This window comes from Mustela erminea, chromosome 7, assembly GCF_009829155.1.
Source record: "Mustela erminea isolate mMusErm1 chromosome 7, mMusErm1.Pri, whole genome shotgun sequence".
In the NCBI taxonomy this organism is placed as follows: Eukaryota; Metazoa; Chordata; class Mammalia; order Carnivora; family Mustelidae; genus Mustela; species Mustela erminea.
Window position 1 is genome coordinate 69,597,872 of NC_045620.1, and position 25,541 is coordinate 69,623,412.

At 39.3% G+C, this 25,541-nt stretch overlaps 1 protein-coding gene across 2 annotated transcripts in view; it reads right to left on the bottom strand.

The window, feature by feature from the left end:
• Nucleotides 1-25,541, bottom strand: part of FSHR (follicle stimulating hormone receptor) — a 164,460-nt gene that overhangs the window by 71,504 nt on the left and 67,415 nt on the right. For both annotated transcript variants that reach the window (XM_032352068.1, XM_032352069.1), the window contains exon 2: nucleotides 18,204-18,275. In XM_032352068.1, the coding sequence (XP_032207959.1) occupies nucleotides 18,204-18,275 (72 nt within the window). The remainder of the gene's footprint in view (nucleotides 1-18,203; nucleotides 18,276-25,541) is intronic.

Here is a 25,541-nt window from a genome sequence, read left to right on the forward strand (position 1 = left end):
ATTATATTTTATTAAAAAAAATTTTTATTAACATATAATGTATTATTTGCCCCAGGGGAACAGGTCTGTGAATCAGGCTTACACATTTCATAGCACTCACTGTAGCATATACTCTCCCCAATGTCCATAACCCAGTCACTCTCTCCCTACCCCTCCTCCCCTCAGCAACCCTCAGTTTGTTTTGTGCCTGCATTGCTTTTATAATCATAGAACTGTCTATCTTAATTATTAAAAGCAAAAACCAAACCATTTCCATTTTGGACAGCGTTCCTGGTTGTACAGCATGGGTGATTATATAGGTCGCCAAAAGAACACAGGCAGTATATAAGTACACAGAGCCTTTGAAAAACAATATATGCTGTGGTTTGAGAAGCTACCTGAAAAACAGTTGTTGCCAACTTTGCTTGTACTCTTTGGTTGCAGTTAGGTTTATTTTAGGAATAAGCCCCCAGAAGTGTTGCAAAGGTGGCCACAGAGATATTACAGGATGGTAAAGCCAACATGGAAGTTGAGTATCTTTAGACAGCTGTACCTCAGACCAGGGCAGTAAGCATTAGAAGAGGCACTCCTGATCCCCCTTCCCCTGCTGTAATTTTTCTCCCTTGCCATAACTTAGAATTTATCTCACTCTCTATGTAAGTCACTTGATTTTTAAAAAGTTCTAGTTTATAGTCCAGTTTGTTAAGGTACAGTGTAGTATTAGTTTCAGGTGTGTAATACAGTGATTTAATCCCATATATCGCCTGTTGCTCAGCACAGCAAGGACACTCCTTAATCCCCTTCACCTAGTTACATGGTATTTAAGAAGTTTATTGTCCATTGTCTGTTTCCTGCTCCAAGAATCTAAACTCCTCAAAGGCAAGGGTCTGTCTAGCACACTGTAGGGGCTCAGTAAATACCTGCTGAAGGAAGGCGTACACACTCAATCGTCACATAAACATGGAGAGAGCAGTGGTAACACTGAAGACTGGGCAACAGTAGAAACAGGAAGGTAAGAGAGGGGATGCTGGGAATTGAGCAGCCTAGCCTGCTTGTCAGGGAGGGTCTTTGGAGATGAGCAGTAGCAAAATTGGGTGGTTGGGCTAGGGAGAAATGCTAAAAGGGATTCGAAAGTCAAAAGGAGCAAATCAAAACAAGGAGTGAGCACACTCAAAGTATGTGCAGAGAGCAGTGAAGATTTCCTAACATGGCATTAAGTTAGGGCTCTGCCACTGAGACAGAGGGGATAGGTTCTCACCCTGACTTACTGTAAAGGAAAAGTGGATACTGGTATAAAATTCAGAAGAGGAATGGGCAAAATGGTTTCTTTCATTGTCTGTCTGTGATAATATTACCTTAGTCAAACACTCAGCATTTAAAGGCTTTGCATTTGGAATCATTTTTAATTCAAACCACTGACAATGTAAGACAGCTATACTCGTGCAGAAACAGAACACTTAAGGGGATACAGACCTTTTTATTTAGGCTTCTCTGAAACTCTAATTAAATGAAACGGATCTGTGCCTCATGCTTAGCTCTGATTTTTTTCATACAATGCATTTGAAAGGCACACTGTGAATATGTATTTGAGCATTTTGGTGATGCTCATTTGTGATGAGTATGGGTAGAAATGAAATTCACTCAGTATAAAATGTTTACATGCTACAGTGAGCACGCCTTTGCTGTTTCTGAAGAGACAGCATGCCTTTTTGCTTAGTCCACCTTCTGAGGGTGACATGTCAGGGAGCTCCTCCTGCCATGCAGAAATCCTGTTACACTGGAAAATGGAAATTGTAATTAGGATGGGCAGAACAGAGATCCTGTCTCTTTTCTAGAAATGTGCATGTCTTTTATAAGACATGCAAGCTTCATGAAATACTGTTTCATTCCTCATATTATCTTGGATTAATGGCGCTGCAGGGTTTATTTTATTTTTTTTTTTTTTAAGTTTCTCGATTATTTTAAGGAAGACCCTAAGTGCTGGGAAAGATTGCAATGAAATAATCTAGAATTGAAAGGGAGTCTGGTCTAATGGGTTCTGGACAGGGGAATGTATTTTTTCCTAGAGATTAACCTTTGCCATCCTTGCTTGAAGGGAGAGGGGTAGACTTTCTCAACCTAAAAGGGAGCTTTCTTCCTGTCTAATCATGGGACATTTTTAAGAAGTGAAGAGGAAGAAAACATGCTGGAGAAATGGTGCATTGATAGTGGCTTAAAGCACATTAATCACTTTCCCACCATGTCATAGCAATTGATTTTGGAAATATTTCCAGGAACATTGGCAAGGCAAGCATATTTTATATTAAAGACTCAAGAGCTGGTGATTTTAAAACTTTACTTTCCCAAATTTTACCCAGTGGCCCGATTCTGGGACATTTAACCTGATCACTTAAAGGTGATCATTTACTTCTGTGTTTAAGAATTATTTAGAGTGAGAATCAGGCCAGATTAGGTATCAAAAGAGACATGAGGAGATTTTGAATACCAAAGAAGTAATGACAGAACAAGAGCAGAGAAGACTGAAACCTAAAATGGGATTATCAAAGCAGTGTGGTCAGTCTCATAAAGGCTGGAGGCACTTTGACAAAGAGGGAGCCAAAATGATCAGTGCTCTTGATAAAGAGCTGAAAAATTCATTGCCATAAACTTTTTTCCCTCTATTTAGAAGGACCACAAAACTCACACATGTGTTTGTTACTTTATCTTTTGAAGCCTTTCAAAGTACATAGTTTTGTTTTAATCATATAGTAGTGAACATTGGAATAGCAATTTCCTTTTCTTATGGCTTTAAATGTGGCATATTAAGTTGTAAAGAACCAAACCAATCTGTAAGGTTGATTATCCCTGGACTTCAGGGAGAGGAGCTAGAACAGGTTAGGACCAAAAACAGAGAGGTAATGAAGAAAGACCAAGGAAAGGGGCATATTTAGTTGAGTTAAATCCTGCCATTTGCACTGCTTATGTCGAGGATTACCAAGAAGCAGAGATGCACTATTGTGTTGTGTCACTCATGGACTCATTGATGAGATGTAGCTTCTTTCTTACTCTCACATGGACAAAATTTTATGAAAAAAGGCAGAATATATCAGATCTTAGAGCATTTAAAAAGGCATACCAAACCTTCCCATTTTCCTATAATAGAGAAAACTAGACTTGAGAAAGTGAGCATTTGCCTGACTTCTCCCAAACGAGATCAGGGAAACACTATTGTTGTTCTTTGGGTAGGAGAAAAATATTTTCCTTTCTGTCTTCATTCCTGCACAAGTTAAGGAGAGCATTGAAGAATTTTACTTTTCCCTCTGGAAGGAGAATTACTTGGAGCTAGGAGATAGGGTTGTGCCAGATTATCCCATGTATGGTTGGCCAATTCTACTTGTGCTTTTGACTGGGATATCATAGTAGTATATATTTATTATTTACTCCATGAATTCAATCTATAAAAATGGAGAAATTGAACAATTAAGTCCCTGAAGTGAATTTTACATGTGTCTTAATTTGACCATGTCTTAATATGACTATAATTAGGGTGAGATACGAGGATATGCATAAGTCTCTCATTTCCTTTGGTTCTACATAAGCCTGGCCTAAGGGACATCTACTCTGTGGAGAGCTGACCTCCTTAACAATGGCTCCTGCAAGTCAGTGATACCAAGTGGTTTTAAATGTAATTTCAGTTTGTCTGTCGTACACAGACCATTACACTATCAGGACATTGCTAGACAAGCACCAGGCATCTTGTGTACAGGATCATGCTTGGGACATCAAAGAAGTCAATATCCTGGTGAATTCAGGTGAAGTTATGCCAGTGCATGGAGCTTCTTTTCATCTCCTATTAGATATTTCAGAGCCCAGTAGGAGCCCATTGTATGTAATGTGATCAGAGGACAAGGACTGTGGACACCTGCAGACCTCTTTAGGGAGACCTCGGGTCCCCAGTATGACTTTGAATCTATTTCATTCATATCTGCCATTCAGACATTTTCCTCTCTCCCTTTTGATTATGGAAATCCTACTGTCTCCATAAAAGCTTCTCTGGCTTTTCTGCTCTACTCTGGTCTAACTCCCACCGATTTGAACTGCTTTCAGCACCCAGGGTCTGGACAGCAACATTTAGAAGCTGCTTATCTTCTGGTCTGTGTCCTCTGTTTTACAAGAATTCCTCTTCTATACCTACATCACAAACTTCTTGAAGGTTAAAACGAAACTCAATCTTTTCTTTGAGGTCCTACTATGGAAGATTGAAAGAAGAATGGTTAGATAGATTGACAAAAGGAGCTTAGGAACTTCTAATAATGAAGCTGAGAGTTCGAGTGTGTTGTTCTTTCTGATTATACAAAGTCATAAGCAGGTGGGGGAGAGTCTCATTTCCAGTTGGTGAGGAGCACCTATTCTGTTTATTATTGTTCCCTCCAGGAAGCCTCTCACCCTCCCACCTTCCCTCATTTCTTTTATACACCACACTTAAAATTGGAGGCATAACCTTGTTCAAGAATGTGCAAAACAGGAACATGGTAATGAACTCTTGTTGCTGCTATAAACTTGATGAATGGCTTGTAGAGGAAGGGCATTAAATGGCAATCTCAGTCCAGTGATTAGGTCTGTGGCATTCCTCCCTTGGAACTCATGCAGACCAGCACAGCATTCATTCTACTCTAGGTTTTCTAGGAGCCCCATTGGTTGTGCCAGGAATGTTTCTGGGTCTTGGCTGGAGAGGGAAAGGAGAAAAGAAGATTTCTTTGTTTCCTTCCAGCATTCTCACTGCTTTCCTCCATCTCACTTCCCCCAAACCACCTCACTCACAACTCTAGTGAGTTTCTTCTGGGCGAAACATTAGGTGCTACCTTGACCTGTACTTTCCCTCTGACCTTTGCCCACCTGATACTACCAGGACATGGTTGTTTATATTTAGTCCTCTACTTTTTGCCTGAGATGCAAATTTCCTGCCACAAGGAGTGCTCAGGCTCAGTTTGCTCAAGTGAACCACATGATGAGGTTGCTCCTGAAATAGTTTTATGAGAATTGTATTTTTCAGTGTCTATCTGTGTTTGCAGAGCACCAGCAAAAGGGTTTTCAGAAAGTAAGACAGTACTTTGGTAAGTGACTAGTTATACTAAAAATGGAGTACTACTTTAACCATTAAATGTGATCTGACAATAACAGGAGAGTAAGGAAACTTTGTCTAATTATCTATCATTTGCTTATAGCAGTGGAGCACAGGTTTATGCATTTTGTTCTGTGCTTTTCTCCAATCGTGTCATGTGTATTTTATTGAGAACTACACTAGACCAGGTACTGTAGCCCATTTCTCTTGGATCCTCCAACATACATTGTCTTATACAGAATTACTATTTTTTATATCTTGTTATTCCATATGGAACATGGACAAGCAGTGCTGGCCTTACCTGGGAGCTGGTTAGTATGATAGAATCTCTGGTTCTACCCAGACCACTGTAGTCAGACTTTCCATCCTTAGATCCCCAAGTGATTTGTGCACATTAAGATCTCAGCTGCTATGGTGTAGGAGACTCCTAGCAGGGGCTCATAAAATGCTCATTGCATTCAGTAAAAGAAAAATCCTGTCTTACAGACATGAAAACTTGTATCTCAGCCAAGAATTTCTGGTTGACTCTCTATGTTACTAGAATGTTGAGTCTAAGGAGAGGCAGAGATAAGTAGGCAAAAACAGGAAGAAAAGAAGTCTATGAAGTGGAGCGGACATAAAGAAATTTTCATTAAAAATAATGTTCTGGCGAGATAGCTTGGGCCAATTTTTAATACCACATCCAATTGGAGCAATGATTCTTTGGCATGAACAAGGCCAGTTTTGCTCTGGGATTTTCACTGTTTGGATCAGATATCTCTCCACTTCTAGGGCATCCTTCTTTATGACTGCCAAGTGCCTAGCACTCAGTGGGATGTATGAGAACACTGAGCAGAAACACCGGCATATGAAGGTATGTATTTGGCAGAAACATAAGGGTTTCTTTTTTCTTCTGACCTGGACACTTTTACTATCCTGTCCTGAAGTGACCATAAGAGTCTTAAGATGTAATTTCTCTTTAATAAAGGAGAGGCAGCATTGCAAAAGGCAAAGGATTATATGGAGAAAGTGCAAAAAAATGTGGCATGGGAGGAATCCTACCTCCATGGCTGAGAGCTATTGAACTTAGGCCAGTCTCCCAAGTTCTCTGAACTTCATTTCTCCCCCTCTGAGGTGGGCACAAATATTTGCCCCTATTGCCACTGAAGGGTTGGTGTAGGAGCTTAAGCGAGTTATAGGTATAGGAGTTATTTTGAAATTATAAAATAGGTAGGGTGCCTGGGTGGCTCAGTTGGTTAAAGCCTCTGCCTTTGGCTCAGGTCATAGTCTCAGGGTCCTGGGATTGAGCCCCGCCTCAGGATCTCTGCTCAGCAGGGAATCTTCTTCCCACCCCCCGCCTGCCTCTCTGTCTACTTGTGATCTCTGTCGAATAAATGAATAAAATCTTAAAAAAAAAATAAAATAGGTAACCGATGTGAAGGTATTCAAACTACTGCTGTTACCACAATTAAAATAAATAAGAACTCTGAATTTGTGTATGTCCTCCTCTTTTCCATTAGAGAGAAAGGTTATCATTCTCCTGTATCATATACGATCTGGAATACCCTGGTTTTATTCCTAGATGTTCTAGAATAATAGATTACTGTGCGAGCATTGGAGTCAGAATGGCTGGGTTCCACTCCCAGCTCTGTCACTTGTTAGATATGTGATGCTGGGCAAGTTACATACCCTTCTTGGCTTTAATCTCTTCAGTGTAAAACTGGGATGATAATTAAGCTAATGCATGTAAAGTGGCTTATCTCAGTTTATGGCAAAATAATTACTCAACAAGCGACAGCTATTATTGTTGTTGATCACTACGGGAACTCCTTGAGAGCCAGTACTGTGTAGATTCATCTTGATGGCCCAGAACATCCAGTAGTGACAGGCCCATACGCTTCATCAAATCTCTCCCTCATCTAATTAACACGTATATTGTGGCTCAAGAAGAATTTGTGGAACTATTGACTGATGGGTGGATTATGCTTCCCTGAGTTTGCAGGTCTCTCTCTGAGTAGAACAGAATAGACGTTAACAACACATAGACTAGTCAGAAGGAGGTGTCCCTGGCTTAGGGAAGCTCATTAGCCCTACAAACCTCATCCTCACTGGTGTTCAGGGAGTGATGGAATTCACAATCATTTACTCTGTGAACCCTGATAAATCACTTGATGGATTAGCTGGTGTCATCCATCAGCCTGCACTTGTCTTGGGCACTTGACTGAAGTCTGTAAATCTCTTCCCTTTAAAAAGGCCCCAAACTGATCTCTGATTTGGCTTCGTTTCCTTGAAGTCAGTGTGGAACTTACTCTTTATCCAGGGTTTTATTTTTTATTTTCGTCTGGAACTTGATACTACACTAAGCCACCATCCTGTTGCCCCCAAAGCAGATGTCTACTTTACTAAATTAAAATCCCATCTCGAGGGTCTTACTTGGTTGGACTGAGAAGTTATATGTACATATGAGAGGAAGTAGGGAAGACAATATAAAGGAAGGTATAAAAGGGCACACTTGAAACAAATACATGAAGATTGGCGCCTCAATTTTTAACATTCACTAAAGGAGGGGAAAAAAAAAAAAAAGCAATGAGCTTGAGTTCTCCTGGGCAGTTGGTGAATGAGAGAGCCCTTCAGTAGATGGGGTCTTGAAAGCCTTAATGTCAGTCTGATGAAAGGAAGCTCATCCTTCCTTCAAATTTTAGTTCATGTACACATGGGCCCTTGCAGTCCAAACAAGTAAATCAATCTAGATAGGATTTTCTCATGTATTAAAGCAAATCTCCCTGAGCATATGTGCCACATTGACTAACGTCTCACCATTAGCAATTTAGTCCTCTGAAATAGGCATTAGCTACTTCATGTCTTTATGAAAAGGCAAACTGTCTTGGAGGATCCAATTCATTAACTCCTTAAATTTCAATGGCAATACTTTCTTCAGATGTCCTTATCTTTACTGGGAAAGAAGAATAAAGAAAAAGGGTTTAAAAAAATACTGAGACCCTCTTTGGGGGAAATGTTCTCAAAGGCTGGGTAAGAATCCAAGAGGTAGAGATGACAAACTTACAAACTTCACCTGCTGTTATCTGTCAGTTGTGCCCAGTCTTGTGCTCAGTGCTTTGAAAGAATATGAGAAGAGAGAAGGTCATTGTGTAGTTGAGCTGAGATACCGTGAATGGGAAGCAGATCAAATGGTCTCTCTTTTTTTTTTTCATACCTTTTGTTTGTATGCACTTTTAACTTTCCAAAGCATGCTCACATCCAAGTGCAAATTACATGTTTATAAAACAGTTGGCATCGACAATTGCTATCTCTATGCCCAGACTCTCTCAGAATCTCAGACCCACTGTGGTGGTTAACTTCTGCTTTATTCATTAAGGCTCCTCTGGCATTTATCCCTCTTATGCTTTTCCTCTCTGCCTGTTTAACTTCTGGAATGGTCTGAACTATAAAACATCTCTGATCATTTGATTTCCAGGTAAGCTGGCCAGGGTGGAGCCGAGCATCACAGGAGAGGTTTATGAAGTGTAGGATTCAGGTGGTTTATTTGTCAGGGGGGTGGGCAGGCAAGTGGGTCCATATCCTATTTGAGTCTTTTACTGTTGAAAGCATCTTATTAAGTCATAAACGGTCCAGATGGATGTGGTTGTGATAGGCATGGGCTAAATGAGGAAATAAAAATAAGTAGTTTGTGCATCGATTGGAGCTTGCATTTAGATTGCATCTTTTTATTTTAATACCATTCTATTGAAAAAAAAAAAAAAGCCTAGCAGGAGTCTCCAGGGCAGAGCCACAAGGCTATTTTTAACTTGAGTATTATGCTGCCTTAATTGTATCTTCTCTGAGAAGACACAAACATTGAGTTACTGGCAGAGAGGGAAAAAAAAGCCCTGTTCGTTTTCTGGTATATCTGTGAGCAACAACAAACATAACACATTTGAAAGTCCCTCCCACAACTTGCCTTGTCAAGAACGGTCAGAAGAGCAAACATGGCTGAAACAGAAATCTTAACAGAGAAGATATTGCTTGGCTGTTTATTAGAAAATAGGAGAATACTGTACAAGCCAGAAAAACCTTGTTTTAGTAACCTCTGTCAAGTCTTGCTACTTGGAAGTCTTAGCTGCTGCACGAAGGGTACCAAGTGGAGGTCACCAGGACCATGAATGCCTGGGAGTGTCAAATGGGTGGAGGATCTTAGAGATGGACTATGTACATGACAGCATATCTATGCCTTCCCAAGCAAGTGAGCATCTATAATATGCATCTTTATCACTATAAGCTTGATAGTTTACAATGCATACTATGGACTAAATGTTTGTGTCTTTCTCTCTGTATCCCCAATCCAAATTTATATGTTGAAGCTCTAATCCCCAGTGCGGTGGTATTTGGAAGTAAGGACTTTGTGAAGTAATTGCACCATGTCTTGGGAGTGGGGCTCTTAAGGGTGGGGTTGGTGTCCATATAATGGGATAGAGAGACCAGCACTCTCTCTTTGGCCTACAGGAAGGAGGCAGGTATCTATAAGCCAAGAAGTGGGTTCTCACCAGAACTGCCCATATGGGCACTCTGATCTTGGACTTCTAGCCTTCAGAACTGTGAGATATAAATGTTGTTTAAGCCATCCAGGCGTGTTTTATTATAGCAGCCCAAATAGACTAAGACAGTGGGTCCTTTACCTATATTCTTCCAGTATTCCCTTCTAGCAAGGAAACCATGCACTCTCTTCATGAATAAAGCAGAAGGGACAGAGATGTGGAGAGTTAAAATGAATACTATTCTGGGAGACTCCATAAAATCACCACATCTCAGGAACTCTGATTCCCCTATTACACTTCCCCTCTCCTTCTCCTATCCCCCCAACACATAAAAGAAATCAAAGCAAAACCAAAACGGGCAAAAATCTAAGCATATAAATATGAAGCTAATAAATTATTCTCTTTCAAGCTGGACAGCCATTAGATATTGTAGAGTTTATTTTAAGAACCCACCTAGAAACAGTTGAAATAAAGAGACTTAATGGCATTACTAAAACCACATCAATCCAAAACGTGACAAGAAAACAGCTTCTTGTATTCTTGGTTGAAGCAATAAATATAACAAAAATACTTATTTTCAGAATATTTATGGAGAACAGGAAATGAGACAAGGACTTTCACCTTCTAGACACTAACTCATGTTTGACCTGGGTCAATAATGACAACTTAATTGGCTTAATTTTACATTTTGCAACTGCTGACTAAGTTAATTTGCAACTTAACAGGCAGCTCAGTTTGTAAACCCTTGAACTTAAGTCCGTCTCAGCAAGAGCTCTACCCAGAAATGGGTTGGCACACAGGAAGTCAAAGGCGAAAAATACTGAAAGAAGAGTTTTGTCCACTTCTATGATTCTCCGTTAAAAAAATGACTCTGGGTTCTGGTTTATGGAAGTTCCGAGTGCTTAGGTATAGAAATCCACTCGTCTAATTATAAATGACATCAAGGAAAGCTTTCACAGCCATAATGTTACCCTTGGTCACTCTTAATTTTAGCAGAATAATTCTGGGAAATAGTAGATGCCAACATAAAGGAAGTCTTGTGTAGCAGGAAGGATCAGACTACCTTGCTTTACCACTGAAGGACCCTCTGATGCTGTTTAGTTGCTTAGCATTGCTGAATGTTAGTATCCCTGTCTGTAAAGTCCAGATTAATAGAGATGCAGTATTTAAAACTGGCCCCAAACAGGTACTAAAGAATTGTTTTTTAAAAGTCAACTTTATTGAAGTATAATTTGACAAATGATAATATGTGCTCATTTTAACTGTTCAAGTTTTTACAAATGGATCTATTTTGTAACAACCTGCAATCACGATAGAGAACATCTGTACCAGTCTGAAAAGTTCCTTGTTCTCCTTCCCAAACAATCTCTACTATCACTGTTGGCTCTAGACAACCACTGATCTGATTTCTGGCACCACAGATTTTCTTTTTTAAAGTTTCATATAAATAGAATCATATGGTGTGTATTCTTTTGCGTCTGGCTTGCTTTTTTTACTTGGTATAATGCTTTTGAGATCCATCCATGTTGTATTAGCAGTTGATTGCTTTTTATTTTGGAGTAATACTCTATCACATGGGTAAAACACAATTTCTTTACCCCCTGACCTCGTGATGTGCCTGGGGTTATTCTCAGTTTTGAGCTATTATGAATAAATGTGTAATGAACATTCTCCAACAAGTCTTTGGATGGACATATGTTTTCATTTCTCTTGGGGAAATACATTATAAGAAACTGTCAAACTCTTTTCTGTAGAGGTTGTACCATCTTGCATTCTCACCGGATGTGTATGAGAGTTCTCCAGAGCTCTCCAGAGCCCGACCAATGCCCAGTATTGTCTAGACTAATAGCTCTATGGATAGAGACAAAAGTCCTTAATAAAAGTCTGTGTGTGAGTGATACTTAACAAATACAAATCAAACCATTCACTTGGTTGTTCAAAATAACTCATTTCATTCCCATGATTAACTATGATAGCCAGACTTGTCCCCGTAGCCTCTAAGGTACTCCCTGACCTCGCCTCAGCTGCTGTTTTGATCTTATCTCTACCATCCTCCTTTTGTTTGTTCTCCAGCCATAGCCCGTAGACACACCACATACATTTATTTCTGTTCTGTCTACAAACTGGATTCAGCCTTAAATATCATCCACCTCAGGGCCTTCAACAGTGGATGGACATTAGAGTCAGCAAGGGAGCATTGAAAAAATGATCAATGCTTGGCCCCACCCCAGACAAATGAAAATCCCTGCTAACGATAGGCCTGTGGATTATTTTAGGAGCCCCTCTCCCACCCGAGGATTCTAAAGTGTAATCTGAGATGAGAACCACTGAACTTCATTATCCTTTTTATGCCCAGGGGTTCATATCTCCTCTTCCTATTCAGGGGCCTAATTGCTCCAACACTGGCCTCCCCTTGTTAACCAGGAGGCTGACGTGTCATCGGTCTGCCCCCCGCTCCTGTTTTATTTCACCGTGTGGGGCTCCTCTGCCTATTACCTCAGAAACACAGAAATTTGGGGCAGGAATGGACTTACATTATCTAACAAGGAGGTGCTCTGGAAGGCAAAGTATATTGGAGCCCAAATTTCCAGCATTACAGTCTTGGTTCCTGATCTGATTCTTTTTATGTGCCTTTGAGTGAGTCCAAAGAACTGAGAAATCGAAGGATCCTCAACTTTTTTTATATGTTTGCTCCAGTTCTCATTTAATAAATTTCTCCTTCTAGAAGTCCCTCTTTAAGTTAACTTTTCTTTCCCCAGTGATCTGGGGGTGGAAGCTGAAGTGTTAGACTAGTGTTCTCATTTTTATATGTAAATAAATCACTTGATTATATTTTTTGTCCTTATGTTATCATGAATATTTCAAATGAATTTTATATGGTTCATATTTATGGCTTGGGAGCTATTTCACATGTTGGCTCATTGCCGCCTCATCTGCATATACCATATCTCAGCTGATGTTGATTGGTCTCATTTACATATTCATCATGCTCCTATTTTCAAAGATATTTTGTTATAAACTGGCTTTTCTTCCCCCTCCAGTGTTATAATAGCACGTAGATGTGTTTTTAAATTGCACTCATTTCCATACATAATTTTTCTGGTTACCATAAATCACCACCTTGTCACCTACTCCCCCTACCCTATTCAGTGTAATCCTCACACTTTATACCAAGCTGACATATGGCTCTGAAGTAATTAAAGACAATGTAAACAGTTTACAGTGCACTTTGCAAAGCCACTTCACATTGCAGAGGGTTTAATGGTTCCTTTTCCCCCAGCCATTCCCAAAGCAGTGAGGAGTAGGGAGGTTTGAGACAGTGAGGCTGAGCAAAGCGATGGTGTGAACAGTGATCATTTCATTTCTCAGGGAGAAGCAACTGCCTCTCGTTTATCAGAAAGACTGCTTTCCCTTGTGACTTCTTGTAGAAACAGAGGGGTTGGGTTAATGGAAGAAGAATCATCGGGCATGAGTTGGGCAGAGTTGCTAGATTCTTTAAATCTTTCTAACAGGAGGAAGGGGGAAGAATCAAAGCCTCAACCACCCAAGCCACAGAGACCTGTCTCTTGGGGATGAGAACCAGACTAATTTTCTTTTTTGACATTATCTGTTGGCTCAGCCACCAGCCCCTAGTCTCTTTCTTTAGGGCAGTGGTCTCAGGGCTTGTCAGTGGCTCTCCCTCCCCCACTCCAAGCCCATGTGGGTGGGGTGGGTGTTCTCAACTCTGAGTATGGAACCTGTTACCCAGGCCATAGCCACTCTGAGCATTGCTTTCCCTTAGTTGTGGTGGTGGGTCCAGGAATGGTTGTGTCATCTAAAGGAGTCACACTAAATTTTAAGACTTTTATGAGATGGAGGAAAAAGAGAAGGTCAGGTCTTCTGAATGGAACCCAGGAGATGAGAAGCAGAACTGCTGCTGGCATCTTGTCACTGGGTTGGGACAAAGGGCTGAAACTAACATAGTATAAGGGAGACCTGAGAGAGGGAGAGAGGCCAAGTCCTAAGGACATGGAACCTGAATAGAGCTGTTTCTAAAGCCGTTGTCCTCTCTGACCATCAAGTTAAATGAGCCACTACATTTCCTGCCTTTCCTTAAGCCTATCGGAGGTTTATTTTCTTTTGCCTCTCACAACAGAAAGTGCCTAACAAATACAATGTTTGTATCACTTACTTTGAACATAATTATCTTGTGCATTTTAAACTATCACCACATAAGTACCTGAATCACAGTAGATTCTCAGTCATTCACAGTATGCTTATCAACTCGTACATTGCTTATCACTATCGTTCATATTATTTGGTATTTTTATTTCCAATTAGTCCTCCCAACTAATTATATTTGTTGATTCATTTTTATTCATGCATTTATCAGTCATTTGTTGTGCAAGGCACCAAGGATCCAATACTGAAAAAACACAAACATGTCCTTAGTCCAATCGGGGAGTTAGAAATTAAATTATCACATAAATAAGTTTCATATATTGTTAAAATGAAAGTCAGCACCGGGAGACTAGTGATAGGAGAGTTTATGTAGGAGGGGGTTTTGCCCTAGTTGGAGAGGCCAGGGAGGGCTTTTCTAGGCTAATGACAGTGGCATGGGAATCTGAAGGATGTGAAGGAGCCAACTAAATTAAAAGCACAGAGTGGAAAAGAAGTGTTAGTCAGGAGGAACAGCATGCACCAACCAAGGCTCATGGTGGGCAGATAACACAGTACGTTTTGTGAACTGATAAAGGGCAAATAGGACAAAGGAGAGACTGTGAGAGGGTCTCATTTCTTTTTTTTATGTTGAGAGCACTGGTAAGGCATGGCATGTATGTGCGTATGGTAGGACAGATGTGGAAGGGAACAGGATTAGATAGGAATTTAGAAACTATCACTCTGGTTGCCGGGTAATGAATGGGCGGGGGGTTGAGCAGAGGGCATGCTGGTGGATAGGGCAGCTGAAACAGAAAACGGTTGCAGTTATCTAGGGAAAGATTACAGTAGCCGGAGAAGGAGGTAAGTGGACAGATTAGAGGTATAGCAAGGAGGTAAAAACAGTAGGACTGGGTTTTGAACTTTAACAAAAAGTTATACTTGCCCTGCCCTTAAAGAACAATGAAGGGATCTGAAAAACTGTAAATTCTGAATACAGCCTGATAAATGTGTTATTGATAGTGTAGACACAAGATTATGGTTTGGAAACACTGAGAGAATTCTGGAAAGGCTACAGAGGAGTAAATATTTAGTCTGGACCTTGGAGGACAAACGGATTCCTTTTCCAATTTCAAGCGAAGTTTTAGTCAGAGGGACAGCAGTGTGAAAATATATTTTGTTAATTAATTAATTGGCTAATTAATTCACCTGTAACTGTTTTTTTTTTTTTTTAAGAGTTTTCGTTTGTTTGTTTTTGATCTGTCTATGTGCTAGGCATTGTTCAAAGAACCAGCCATCACATTCTAAATAAGTACCATGTCTGGTAATGATAATGCTTGAGAAATGGCAATTTCTCCTGCCTGGTGAAAATGTGTGAGTATGCAGTGGGTATGGTGGAAATTTAAAGGGCTTTGATTTTTGTGCCAGGCACTTCTGACTGAAGCCTATGGCAGTGAGAGTCCCTCCAGTTTCTTCTGCAAGAAAGTTTGAGCAGTGTGGATCTGGCAATAGGGAGCTAGGGGGATTGGAGCAGGGGCTGGCATAACAGCCTCACATAACAGGCTATCTAAGTGTTGATGAGACTTTGGACCTAATAGCAGTGGGAGTGAGAGAAGGGCTGGATTCCAGGGATTTTTTTTTTTTAAGATTTTTTAATTTATTTGTTTGACAGATAGAGATCACAGGTAGAGAGAGAGAGAGAGAGAGAGGGGAGGAGGAGGAGGAAGCAGGTTCCCTGCTGAGCAGAGAGCCCGATGTGGGGCTCGATCCCAGGACCCTGGAACCATGACCTGAGCCGAAGGCAAAGGCTTTAACCTACTGAGCCACCCTGGCGCCCCTCCAGGGATATTTTTGAGAAAGAGCCAATGGGACTGGAAAGGGACCTGGGTTTAAGGGACAGAAAGTCAAGGGAGATTTTGAATTTTCCTGTTTGGGAGTCTCGACAGGTGGTAATGCTAGTCACTGGGCACTGTGATGAGAAATTTAAGAATAAAGACAGTGAGCTAATCTGGATGTATTAAATTTGAGGCACTTGTCATTTAGGAGCCCTGATACTAGGGTGTCATTTGATATATAATGATCAGGGATGGTGAAAATAATATAATAAAGAAAATGGCCAAAATGGAGCCCAGAAATCTGATTTTCTGAGGGGCAGCTGAGGAACAAGAAAGATGGAAAGAATCATCTGTGGAGTGGTCTGGGAGCTTCGCAGAGTGGGCAGGAGGGTGTGGTGTCCCCGAAGTGGAAAGGGGAATAAGTATTAGGAAGAATGGCAGGAATAGTCAATGACCTGCAAAGCTGCATGTAAGTTAAGTATGAAGAACACAAAGTAGAAGTCATGAGTCCGGCCATTCCATCTGTTGGGAACTTTCACAGAATAATTACATGGTGTTAGAGAATTTGTGGTCCCATATCATGAGGGCTGGCTGAGGAGTGAGTGAAAGAAGACAAGGGGCCAGTGAATGCCCCTGTTCTTTCACAAGAGTGGGAGTGGCAAGAAAGAGGAGAGGTAAAATTTTGCCACATGTGCAGAATGAATCAAAGGGATTTTATGCTCCACGGAGGGGGAGATATTGAAGAGGAAGCCAATGCTTACTGAGTTCGGGAAACTGGCTAAAAATTCAGTGAAGAACAGAAATACAGGGAAGGAGATGAGAGAGGAGATGAGCACTCATCACCAACCAAGAGCAGAAGGTGAGACAGTGGATGAAGGGGAGCATAGAGACTGAAGGGTACAGTCTGTTCAGAGTTCAGTTTGGTGCCAGGCCTTCCACTACGCAATGTTTTTGAAGCTCTAGGATACAAAAAGCATTGAAAAGAAATGAGAGGAGTTTAATTTTGTTTTAGGCATCTTGCTGTGTCAGTGTACGCTGATTAATAGAGACAGCAGTGGAAATGGACAAGATGTGTTTGAGAAGTTGAGGAGTTTGTGAGCCAGCTGCCCTGTCTCTGGGATTACGGCTCTATCAGCCCAGTTTAACAACTTTTATTTTTATTGCAAGGTCCCCGTTGGTGGTGAACAGCCAATGAGGGGTCATTCATATTGGCTGGATTGAATGTGATTAAGGTGGATTATTTGTGGTATCTGGTATTCCTCCCTTTAGCACGTTTGCTATGCAGTTACGGGGCTGCTTGGGGACAAGGCATATCAGATAGGCTTGCTATTTAGTTCATGTCACTTCCAGGCAGGGCAATGGCTCACTCGTCGAGGAATACACCTTGAGCAGAAATCTCTCCAACTCTATTGCTTCCTTCTTTCCTTTGGTGAACTCTACTCCAAAGAGTGCCCCATCTCCTAAGTCCTGTAAGTGTTGACGTCCTCAAGAAGGTAAACCCTGAAGACGGCAGGTTTTAAAATGGGCTCTCCTCCAGCTGGGGATCCTTATACTTAGGAATCACATAAGCTATTCCCTTCTTTGAAAACTCCTTCCTTGACCCACCAATGGGGAAACCAAAGGCCCAAGAGATACAGTGATTTAATCAAGGTCATACTGTAAGTTTCTACTGAAGCGAGCTCTCCAATCCAGGATCCTGAGTACCATCCTCTCAGCAGGCGATGTAATTGCTGAGACACATTGCCATTCTCTTTGCTTTATATTTCCTTCATTAATGGCCTTCTCTCCTGCTTCCTCAGACTTCAGCAAGTATTCTTAAACAGGGGTGAAAGAAGCAAGAGGAAAATGGAATGGCTCTAAGAAAGAGAACTGCATGTAACCTGGGGTGTTGCTTTCTTCTTACAACGAGAAAAAAATCTTTCCCTCCTGTGTAATCCATTTATCTGTTGCTATATTTATTGGTGTTTAACTTCTGGCTGCCACTGTGGTGAAGAACAGATTTTCCTGGCTCTTGAGGCCTGGGAGATGGGATCAGGAGCCTTCAAAGGAAGAGTGGGTTATTTTAAACATGGCAGAAGTTATTGTACTTTTTCCTCCTGTGCCTCATTTTGAGAAAAGCCTGTTTGGGGAGATGCCTACATTAAACTAGTTCACTAAGGAGCAAATGTTTGCATTAGCAGAGGGGTCTTCTCTTTTCAAAGGAAATCTCCTTCAGTGCTATAACCTTTCCTACTGCTTTTAAATGTTGATATATCAATTACCACCTGTCAGTGTGGCTTGGGAAAGAAAAGTCTCTAGAATCTCAAACACAAATGTTAGGCCCCACTGTTAATTGAAACTTAATCAGAAATAATAAACAATATCCCTGGGTATGAGCAGAGAAAATTAGTTCTGGTTTATAAAAATTCAGCTCCCAGGTACTTGGGAGCAATGCCTTCGAGAAGAAAAAGTGAGGATTGCTTAGACTGACCTTAGGCTCATCTCAACAGCCACACTCTGAAAGATTCCCCATTATTAGGAAAGAAGATGGGAGGAGGCTCAGAAGGTTGTCTGGCTTCTGAGTATCACACTGGATATGATGTGAGGCGGCTGCCCACAGCCCGGTTGAGGCATTCACACATAGTATTGTCAAGTACATACATTTTCTCCAGGTCCCCAAATCCAGAAAATGCTCCTTTTGGGATGACTCGAAGCTTGGTGAGGACAAACCTCCTGAAAGAGAGTGGACATCAAATATTACAACCTCTCCTTTCACTGATACACAATGGAGTGTCTACCCCGTAATAGCAGTCAACAGCCAACATGTGCCCAGTGTGGTCATTTAGTGGTAGCAGCAATTGCTTTTACATGATCTCTCTTCATCCTCGCCACAAAGCTCAGTGATCCTCATTTTGCCTAAGAGGAAACAAGTTTAATGACGTTTGCAGATTGGCCCAGGGTCACCCAGCCGATGGGTGGTAGGTGACAGAGCTGAACTATGAACCCTCTCATTAGTACTCTGTGTTGCCTCCTGTAGCCTTCTGGGAGGTCTCTCCTCTTTCTCTACACCAACCCCCAAAACCTCTTCACTTAGTGTCCTTCTTAGCTGACCTTGCTTCCTAGGTCAAAGAGAAAACGAAACTAGGAGAAGAGAACTTACTCATGCTTTTACATGGCCCTCAGCCATGAAGCTGTCTGCACCCTGCCCCCCTCCTGTTACCAAGGTTGACCAGGACTCTGGAGCTGGCTGAGACCAGCCCCTCTAATCCACGTCAGACCTCTCCTCCTCTCTTCTAGTAGAGGTAACCACTACAGCAATTTCCCCCTTTCTTGTGTAGATTTTATTCACCTATTTTTGCTTCTCTAACTGGATCCTGCCCATCAGTATACAAACATGACATAATTTATTTCGTCAACAACAACAACAACAACATAACAACCCCAAAACTCGAAACCACCTTCAGTTTTTGTCATTCTCTTCTGCTTCAAATACTTGTCTAATCCTACTCCAAAATTTCTTCCAGTGGCTCCTTATCTCAGTCAGGTCTTTCCCAGTGACTTTGCTTTCACATTTTATAGTGATATCCAGGACTCGCCGGGATCTTCCTGCTCTCCCTTTCCGTGGACCCTTCACCCTCCATTTTGACAGTTTTCCCCCTTATCTAGCTTGCTTATCTAGCTCTTACCGCAGTACTCTCTTGCTAGTTCTTGGACATCCCAGATCCTTTTTGCCTGTGTTTCTTCATTTGCAACTTTCTCTGCCTCGAGCACTCCTCTCTCAGGTATCCACATGGTTTCCTCCTCCAGCCTGCTATTTGCTCAAACGTCACTTGCTTACTGATGCTTTTCCTAACCATCCTATTTAAAGTGACAGTCTCCCCTAGTTAACCCCTGGCCGCCTTTCCTGCTCACATTTTTCTTCACAGCACCTCTGGCATGTCATACGTTATGTTTATTCATCTATTTGTGTATTCACATATTTATTTATCTCTAACCTCTAACTAGAATACCAACTCTGTAAGGGCAGGGATTTTTGTATAAGTTGTCTGCTACTGTATACCAAATGCCTGGGAACATTACCTGATATATAGCAAACACTCAAAAACTTTTTCTGAGATGGTTTTAATCAGTCTGAGAATTCTAAGTTTGAGAATGGAATTACAAGTGACACTTTGGGAATCTCTACAACAGGTATACTATTCCTTCCTCTAGCTTTCTTTCTCTTGTTTTGTGACTGAGTCATAGGTACTCCTCCCCATGCCCCCGGCCCCCACTCTTAAATCTTTCCTTCCACAAGGTGGTGTGTCAGCAGGAATTAAACAATGAAACACTAAGAATTTGGATAATTACGCAAACCTTCATTGCTTCAGTTTCCTATTACTTATTTGTGTTAGTGAAACTCCTGTTACAGGTAAAGTTATTAAGGCAAACAGTTCTTTAACTTTGTTTGCCTTTGGCTGTCGTATGGACTGGCTCTATGGAGAAGCAGTGTGAGAGAGAATCTTAAGTACTGTTTTTGCTCTGGAGGAGTTTATATATGTAGGAAGGTAAAGCCAGAAACCTTGGAATCATCAGAAAACAGTTGTGGGATACAGTTGATGTAAAAACTATGTGTTATGTAAATATTGAAGTGAGAAAGATCCCAAAGTACATAAATATATAAAAGGAAGATGGGAAGAAGTGGGTGAATTTGAGACTGGGTCTTAAAACCAGTCTCAGGTCATAATACTACAAGCACAGTCTATATGAAACCATTTAGATAAAAGAGATCTAAATTAAGATTGTGAGCAATGTATCTGGAAGAGTGTCAACTTCTAGAATTCCCATCTGAAAAGAATTATTTTTTTTAAAGATTTTATTTATTTATTTGATAGACAGAGATCATAAACAGGCAGAGAGGCAGGCAGAGAGGAGGAAGCAGGTTCCCTGCTGAGCAAAGAGCCTGATGTAGGGCTTGATCCCAGGACACTGGGACCATGACCTGAGCTAAAGCAGAGGCTTTAACCCACTGAGCCACCCAGGCACCCAAGAATCAATGTTAAGGTACTCATTTAATCTTAGTTAGCATAGAAAACTTCTTTTTGTTCCTATTTATCACAAGACAGAAGAATGATTAAAACAAACTAGAAAAAGCAAGTAACAAGTCAACTGGATAGTGCTTTTTGTTTCAAACCTAGTAGCAGATACATTTTCTAAAATTTTAAACACCTATACATGTACTAAATGTTTTAAACTTATTAACATAATTAAATCCTTTTTTTTAAAGATTAAAAGTCTTGACTTCCATTTCCTGAAATGTAAAAAACTAGATAACCTGAAGAATTTCCACTAAAAATCACCCAGAAGTCTTCTATAAATCATGACAGATACTGTTTTAATTGCATAACTGAGCTTATAAGAAAGTATGAAAGATCCCCAGGGGCCCAAAGTAAAGCCACTGAACACAGAATGTAAACAGAAACTGAAGAGGGTAAACTGACGCTGAAGTAGTCAGGGCAGAGGTCAGTTTCTGGACCTGGTAGCCAGGTGCTCTGTGTTTTGATGCGAAGGTGTTGGGTGAGACGAGATAAGATGAAATGCAAAGATTTATTTTTGTGTTCTATTTATTTTGTATTCTATCTCGTTCATTCTAGGAAAAAAAGGTGCAAAAAATGGAAGACAGGCAATTTTTAATGAAAAGATGTCTGGAAATTTTCCATAACTTAAAAAAGACATCAATCCTCAGATTTAGAAATTTCAAGTCCTAGGAAGGGAAACAAATATAAATCTACTGCCAGATACCTGTGAGTTAAAACAGTGGAACCAAAAAAGAAACTATCTTAAGATATACTACCTTCAAACAAAAATAATTAGAAAATTTTGTAAATATCTTCATAATTATTATAGAAAATAACTGCCAGTTTAGAATCCTTTACCCAGAAATAAACATTCATATGTGAGGGTAAAATAAAGACACTTTTAGACAAATTTGATTAGTCATTAATGAAATTTTAGCCAAGGAATCCCTTTGGAGAAATAAGAAAATTTAATCTACTAAGAAGACACAAAAAAACAAACACTAGTGAACAGAGAAATCAGTATGCCTTATTGAATAGGTGGATTTTCATAATATTTACTATTCTATAAAGAATGCTGGAAAAAATACCAACCAAGAACTAGGTCAGAAAGCAAATCAGGGGCGCCTGGGTGGCTCAGTGGGTTAAGCCGCTGCCTTTGGCTCAGGTCATGATCCCAGGGTCCTGGGATCAAGTCCCGCATCGGGCTCTCTGCTCAGCAGGGAGCCTGCTTCCTCCTCTCTCTCTGCCTGCCTCTCTGTCTACTTGTAATCTCTGTCAAATAAACAAATAAAATCTTAAAAAAAAAAAAAAGAAAGCAAATCAGTATAGAATTTTGTTTAACATTGTGCATTTAAGCTACTTAAAAATCAGTTATGAGAGATAATAATTAACACCCCCCAATACATGTACAGACATCTAGAAAGTCAAAATTAAATCAAACCAAGACAAAAAAACCCCACTCTTTTAAGTCACACATCAGCCAAAGAAAAAATTTACATATTAATTAAGAATTGTTTGGAATTGAGCTGTAGTGAAAATATGAAATTTACAGAATGCAGATAAATCACTATATACAGAGAAATTAATAGCTTTTCTATCCCAAAAAGAAAAGAAAATGGAAAATTCACAAGCTACATTTCCAACACAGGAAACTAGTGAAGGAATAATACAACAGTGGAAACAAAACTGTAAAGTTAATATTTACTCCATTTCTGGTCAGAACTTGTACAAACTTAGTAAGAAAATTGAGGAAATGAGGGACTATTGATAGAGATGTTTTGAAAAGATAAACAGTTAGACATTACAACTTGATGTATAGATATAGTTTATACTAACTTGTTTCACTTATTATAAGGTTAAGTTTCTTCATAAGTTTATTGCTAACATGGATAAGGAGTTTTCTTAGAATATTAAAAGATTTATTAGAATAGTTTCAAGAGTTTTGACTTACAACTTTAACACTAAAAATGACTTTTATGGAAAAGTACATTTATCTGAATGTTTGTTGAAGGAGACCATTTATCACTTAAAGTTGCAAACTTTACTTATATGTTTATTTTAACCAGTAATTTTCTGATAATTGATTCATTATGACTTTACTGATCCAGCTCTAATTAACTCATAAATTTGTGCTCAGATTTCCTTTAAATCAAGAATATTGGTAAAAGCATTATTTTCTATGAATTTTCACTTTAGAAATAAACGAGAATCTAACAGATTAACTTTGAGACACAATTCAAAATTTAATGCTGCCTTGAGAGAAGAAACCTAAGGAGTATAGAGGAAAGTAATAAAGATAAGAGTAGAAATTGAAAATTATAATAGAGAAGATCAATAAAATAAAAGCTATTTTTTTTAGTAAGATCAATAGAATAAAAAAGTCTGTTCACTTCAACCAAGAAAAAAAACCAAGCAAAATAAATGAGGGTCATGAAAAATGATGCTTAAGTGAGGATGTTAGTTTTGTTTTTGTTTTGTTTTGTTTTGTTTTAATGTATAATTGACACAATACTGCATTAGTTTCAGGTGTACAACACAGTGATTCAACAACTCTGTGTTTTGCTACACACACCACAAGTGGAGCTTCCATCTGTCACCCATAAAGCACTATTACAGTACCACTGACTATATTCCCTATATGTACTGTTCTGTTCATCCCCGTGACTTACACATTCCATTACTGAATGCCTGTATCTCCTACTGTCCTTCACTCATTTTTCCCATCCCCCACTCTTTTCCTCTCTGGCAACTACCAGTTTCTTCTTTGTATTTATGGGTCTGTTTATACTTCTTCAACTGTTTTGTTTTTTAGATTTCACATATAAGTGAAACGATATGATATTTGTCTTTCTCTGACTTACTTCCTGTAACACAATACTCTCTGGGTCCATCTATCTTGTCACAAATGGCAAAAGTCACATAATTTTTTATGGCTGAGTAATACTTCATTGTTTCTGTGAATGTGTGTGATGTGTGTGTGAATTCACGCATACACACGTGTATATACACATACCTCCATACTATTTACCAAAGTGGCTGCACGAGTTTACATTCTCAGTAACAGTGCACAAGGGTTTCTTTTTCTCCACATCCTCACCAATGCTTGTTACTGTTTGTCTTTTTGAGTCTAGCCATTTGGACAGGTGTGAGGTATATATCATTGTTGTTTTGATTTGCATTTCCTTTATGCTTAGTGATGCTGAGAATCTTTTTATGTGGCTGCTGGTCATTTATATGTCTTTGGAAAAAAGTCTATTCATGTCTTATGCCCATTTTTAAATTTGTTTATTTGGTTTTTGGTATTGAGTCATATATGTTTTTTAAAGTACTTGGGCTACTAATTCCTTATTGGATATATCATTTGCAATTATCTCCCACTTAGTAGGTTGCCTTTTCATTTTGTTGATGGTTTCTTCAGATAAGCAGGCTTTAAATTAGCCCTAGGAACAATTTTAAAACATTAAATTTGAAAAATCAGACAATACAGATAATTTTCCTAGAGATATACACATCGCACAATTGATTAAAGAAGATGTAGAAAAACTGAATAGATGTAAAACTGTTTATAAATGGGGTTGATAGTTTAAAACCTATCCACCCCAAAATAAGGTCAGCATCATATGATTTTAGAAGTAAACTGTACATTTTTAGAATAATAGCAAATCTCAATCTTTCACAAAGTATTTCAGGAACTAGCAAAGAGGGAATACTCTCCAACCCATTTTATGTGGCTAGTATAACATCAGTAATAACACCAGACAGGGAAAATAAAAGAGAAGAAAGATTAGGCCAATCTCATTAATGGGGAAAAAAAATCTGAAATAAGGTAGTGACAGTATGTACTCAAGAGAGACTAAATAATATATTGTTGCCAGTTTGAGTTTGTCCTAGAATTCAAGTGTTGCTAAATATTAGAAAACTCTTATTAAGATTTCTACACTGAGAAGTTAAAAGAGGCATAGAAAATATATTTAGTAAAAGTTTACTCACTCAAACACAGGAAAGGGAGGAATATTCCCAATCTGTAAGTGGTAAAAATCTATCAAACACTGCATTAATTACACACTCAATGATGAAGTACTAGATATATTCCATTTAAAGTTAGGAATGAGGCAACGATGTTTGCCAATACATCTTCCATTCATTATTGTGCTAGATGTACTAGCTTAGATAGTAAGAGAAGGAAAAAAAAAAGATAGTGCTATTGATGAAAAGTTGTCATTATCTATAGGTAACATTATTGTCTACAGAAACAAAGAAATCTTGAATTTAAGAGATCAGTAGTTGAACTAATAAGACTAGTAAAGTAGCTTGCAGAATAATTAGTGCATAAAATAATTTGTATTCTTATTTCAAAGTATATCAATTATAATGGCCATAAAACTTAAACAATAAAAGGAAATCTAAAAAAACAATTAGGGTTATATGGAGAATAATCAAATACTTAACTGAAAAACATTTTTAAAAACCATGGGAAAAAACCAAAACCCTGACCTAACAGAAATGCCACATTCATAAATGGGATGTCTCAGTATTATAAAGGTATCCATTTTAATCCACATTAATATATAAATTAAAAGTATGACACATCTGAGGTGCAATAATTTTTTTGTTTTGGTAGGTTTGTATGAAATTGACTAGCCGATTAATACTCTTTGGAAGGGCAAGTTTCAAAGAAGAGCCAGAACAGTTCTAAAGGTGTAAAACAAGACTGGGGGAATTGACATGCCAGGCAATATAATTTTTAGAAAGCTACAGTGATTAAGATGTGGTGGTATCGACAGGGATTAGGAAATAGGACACTGGAAAAGAATAGAATGCCACAGAAATAGATCATAAACAAAAGGACATGGGAATTGAAAGAATAGCATTAAAAATTAGTAGAGGAAAGTGTGGATTAATCAAGAAACTATTGGTTATCCTTATAGAAAAAGATAATACT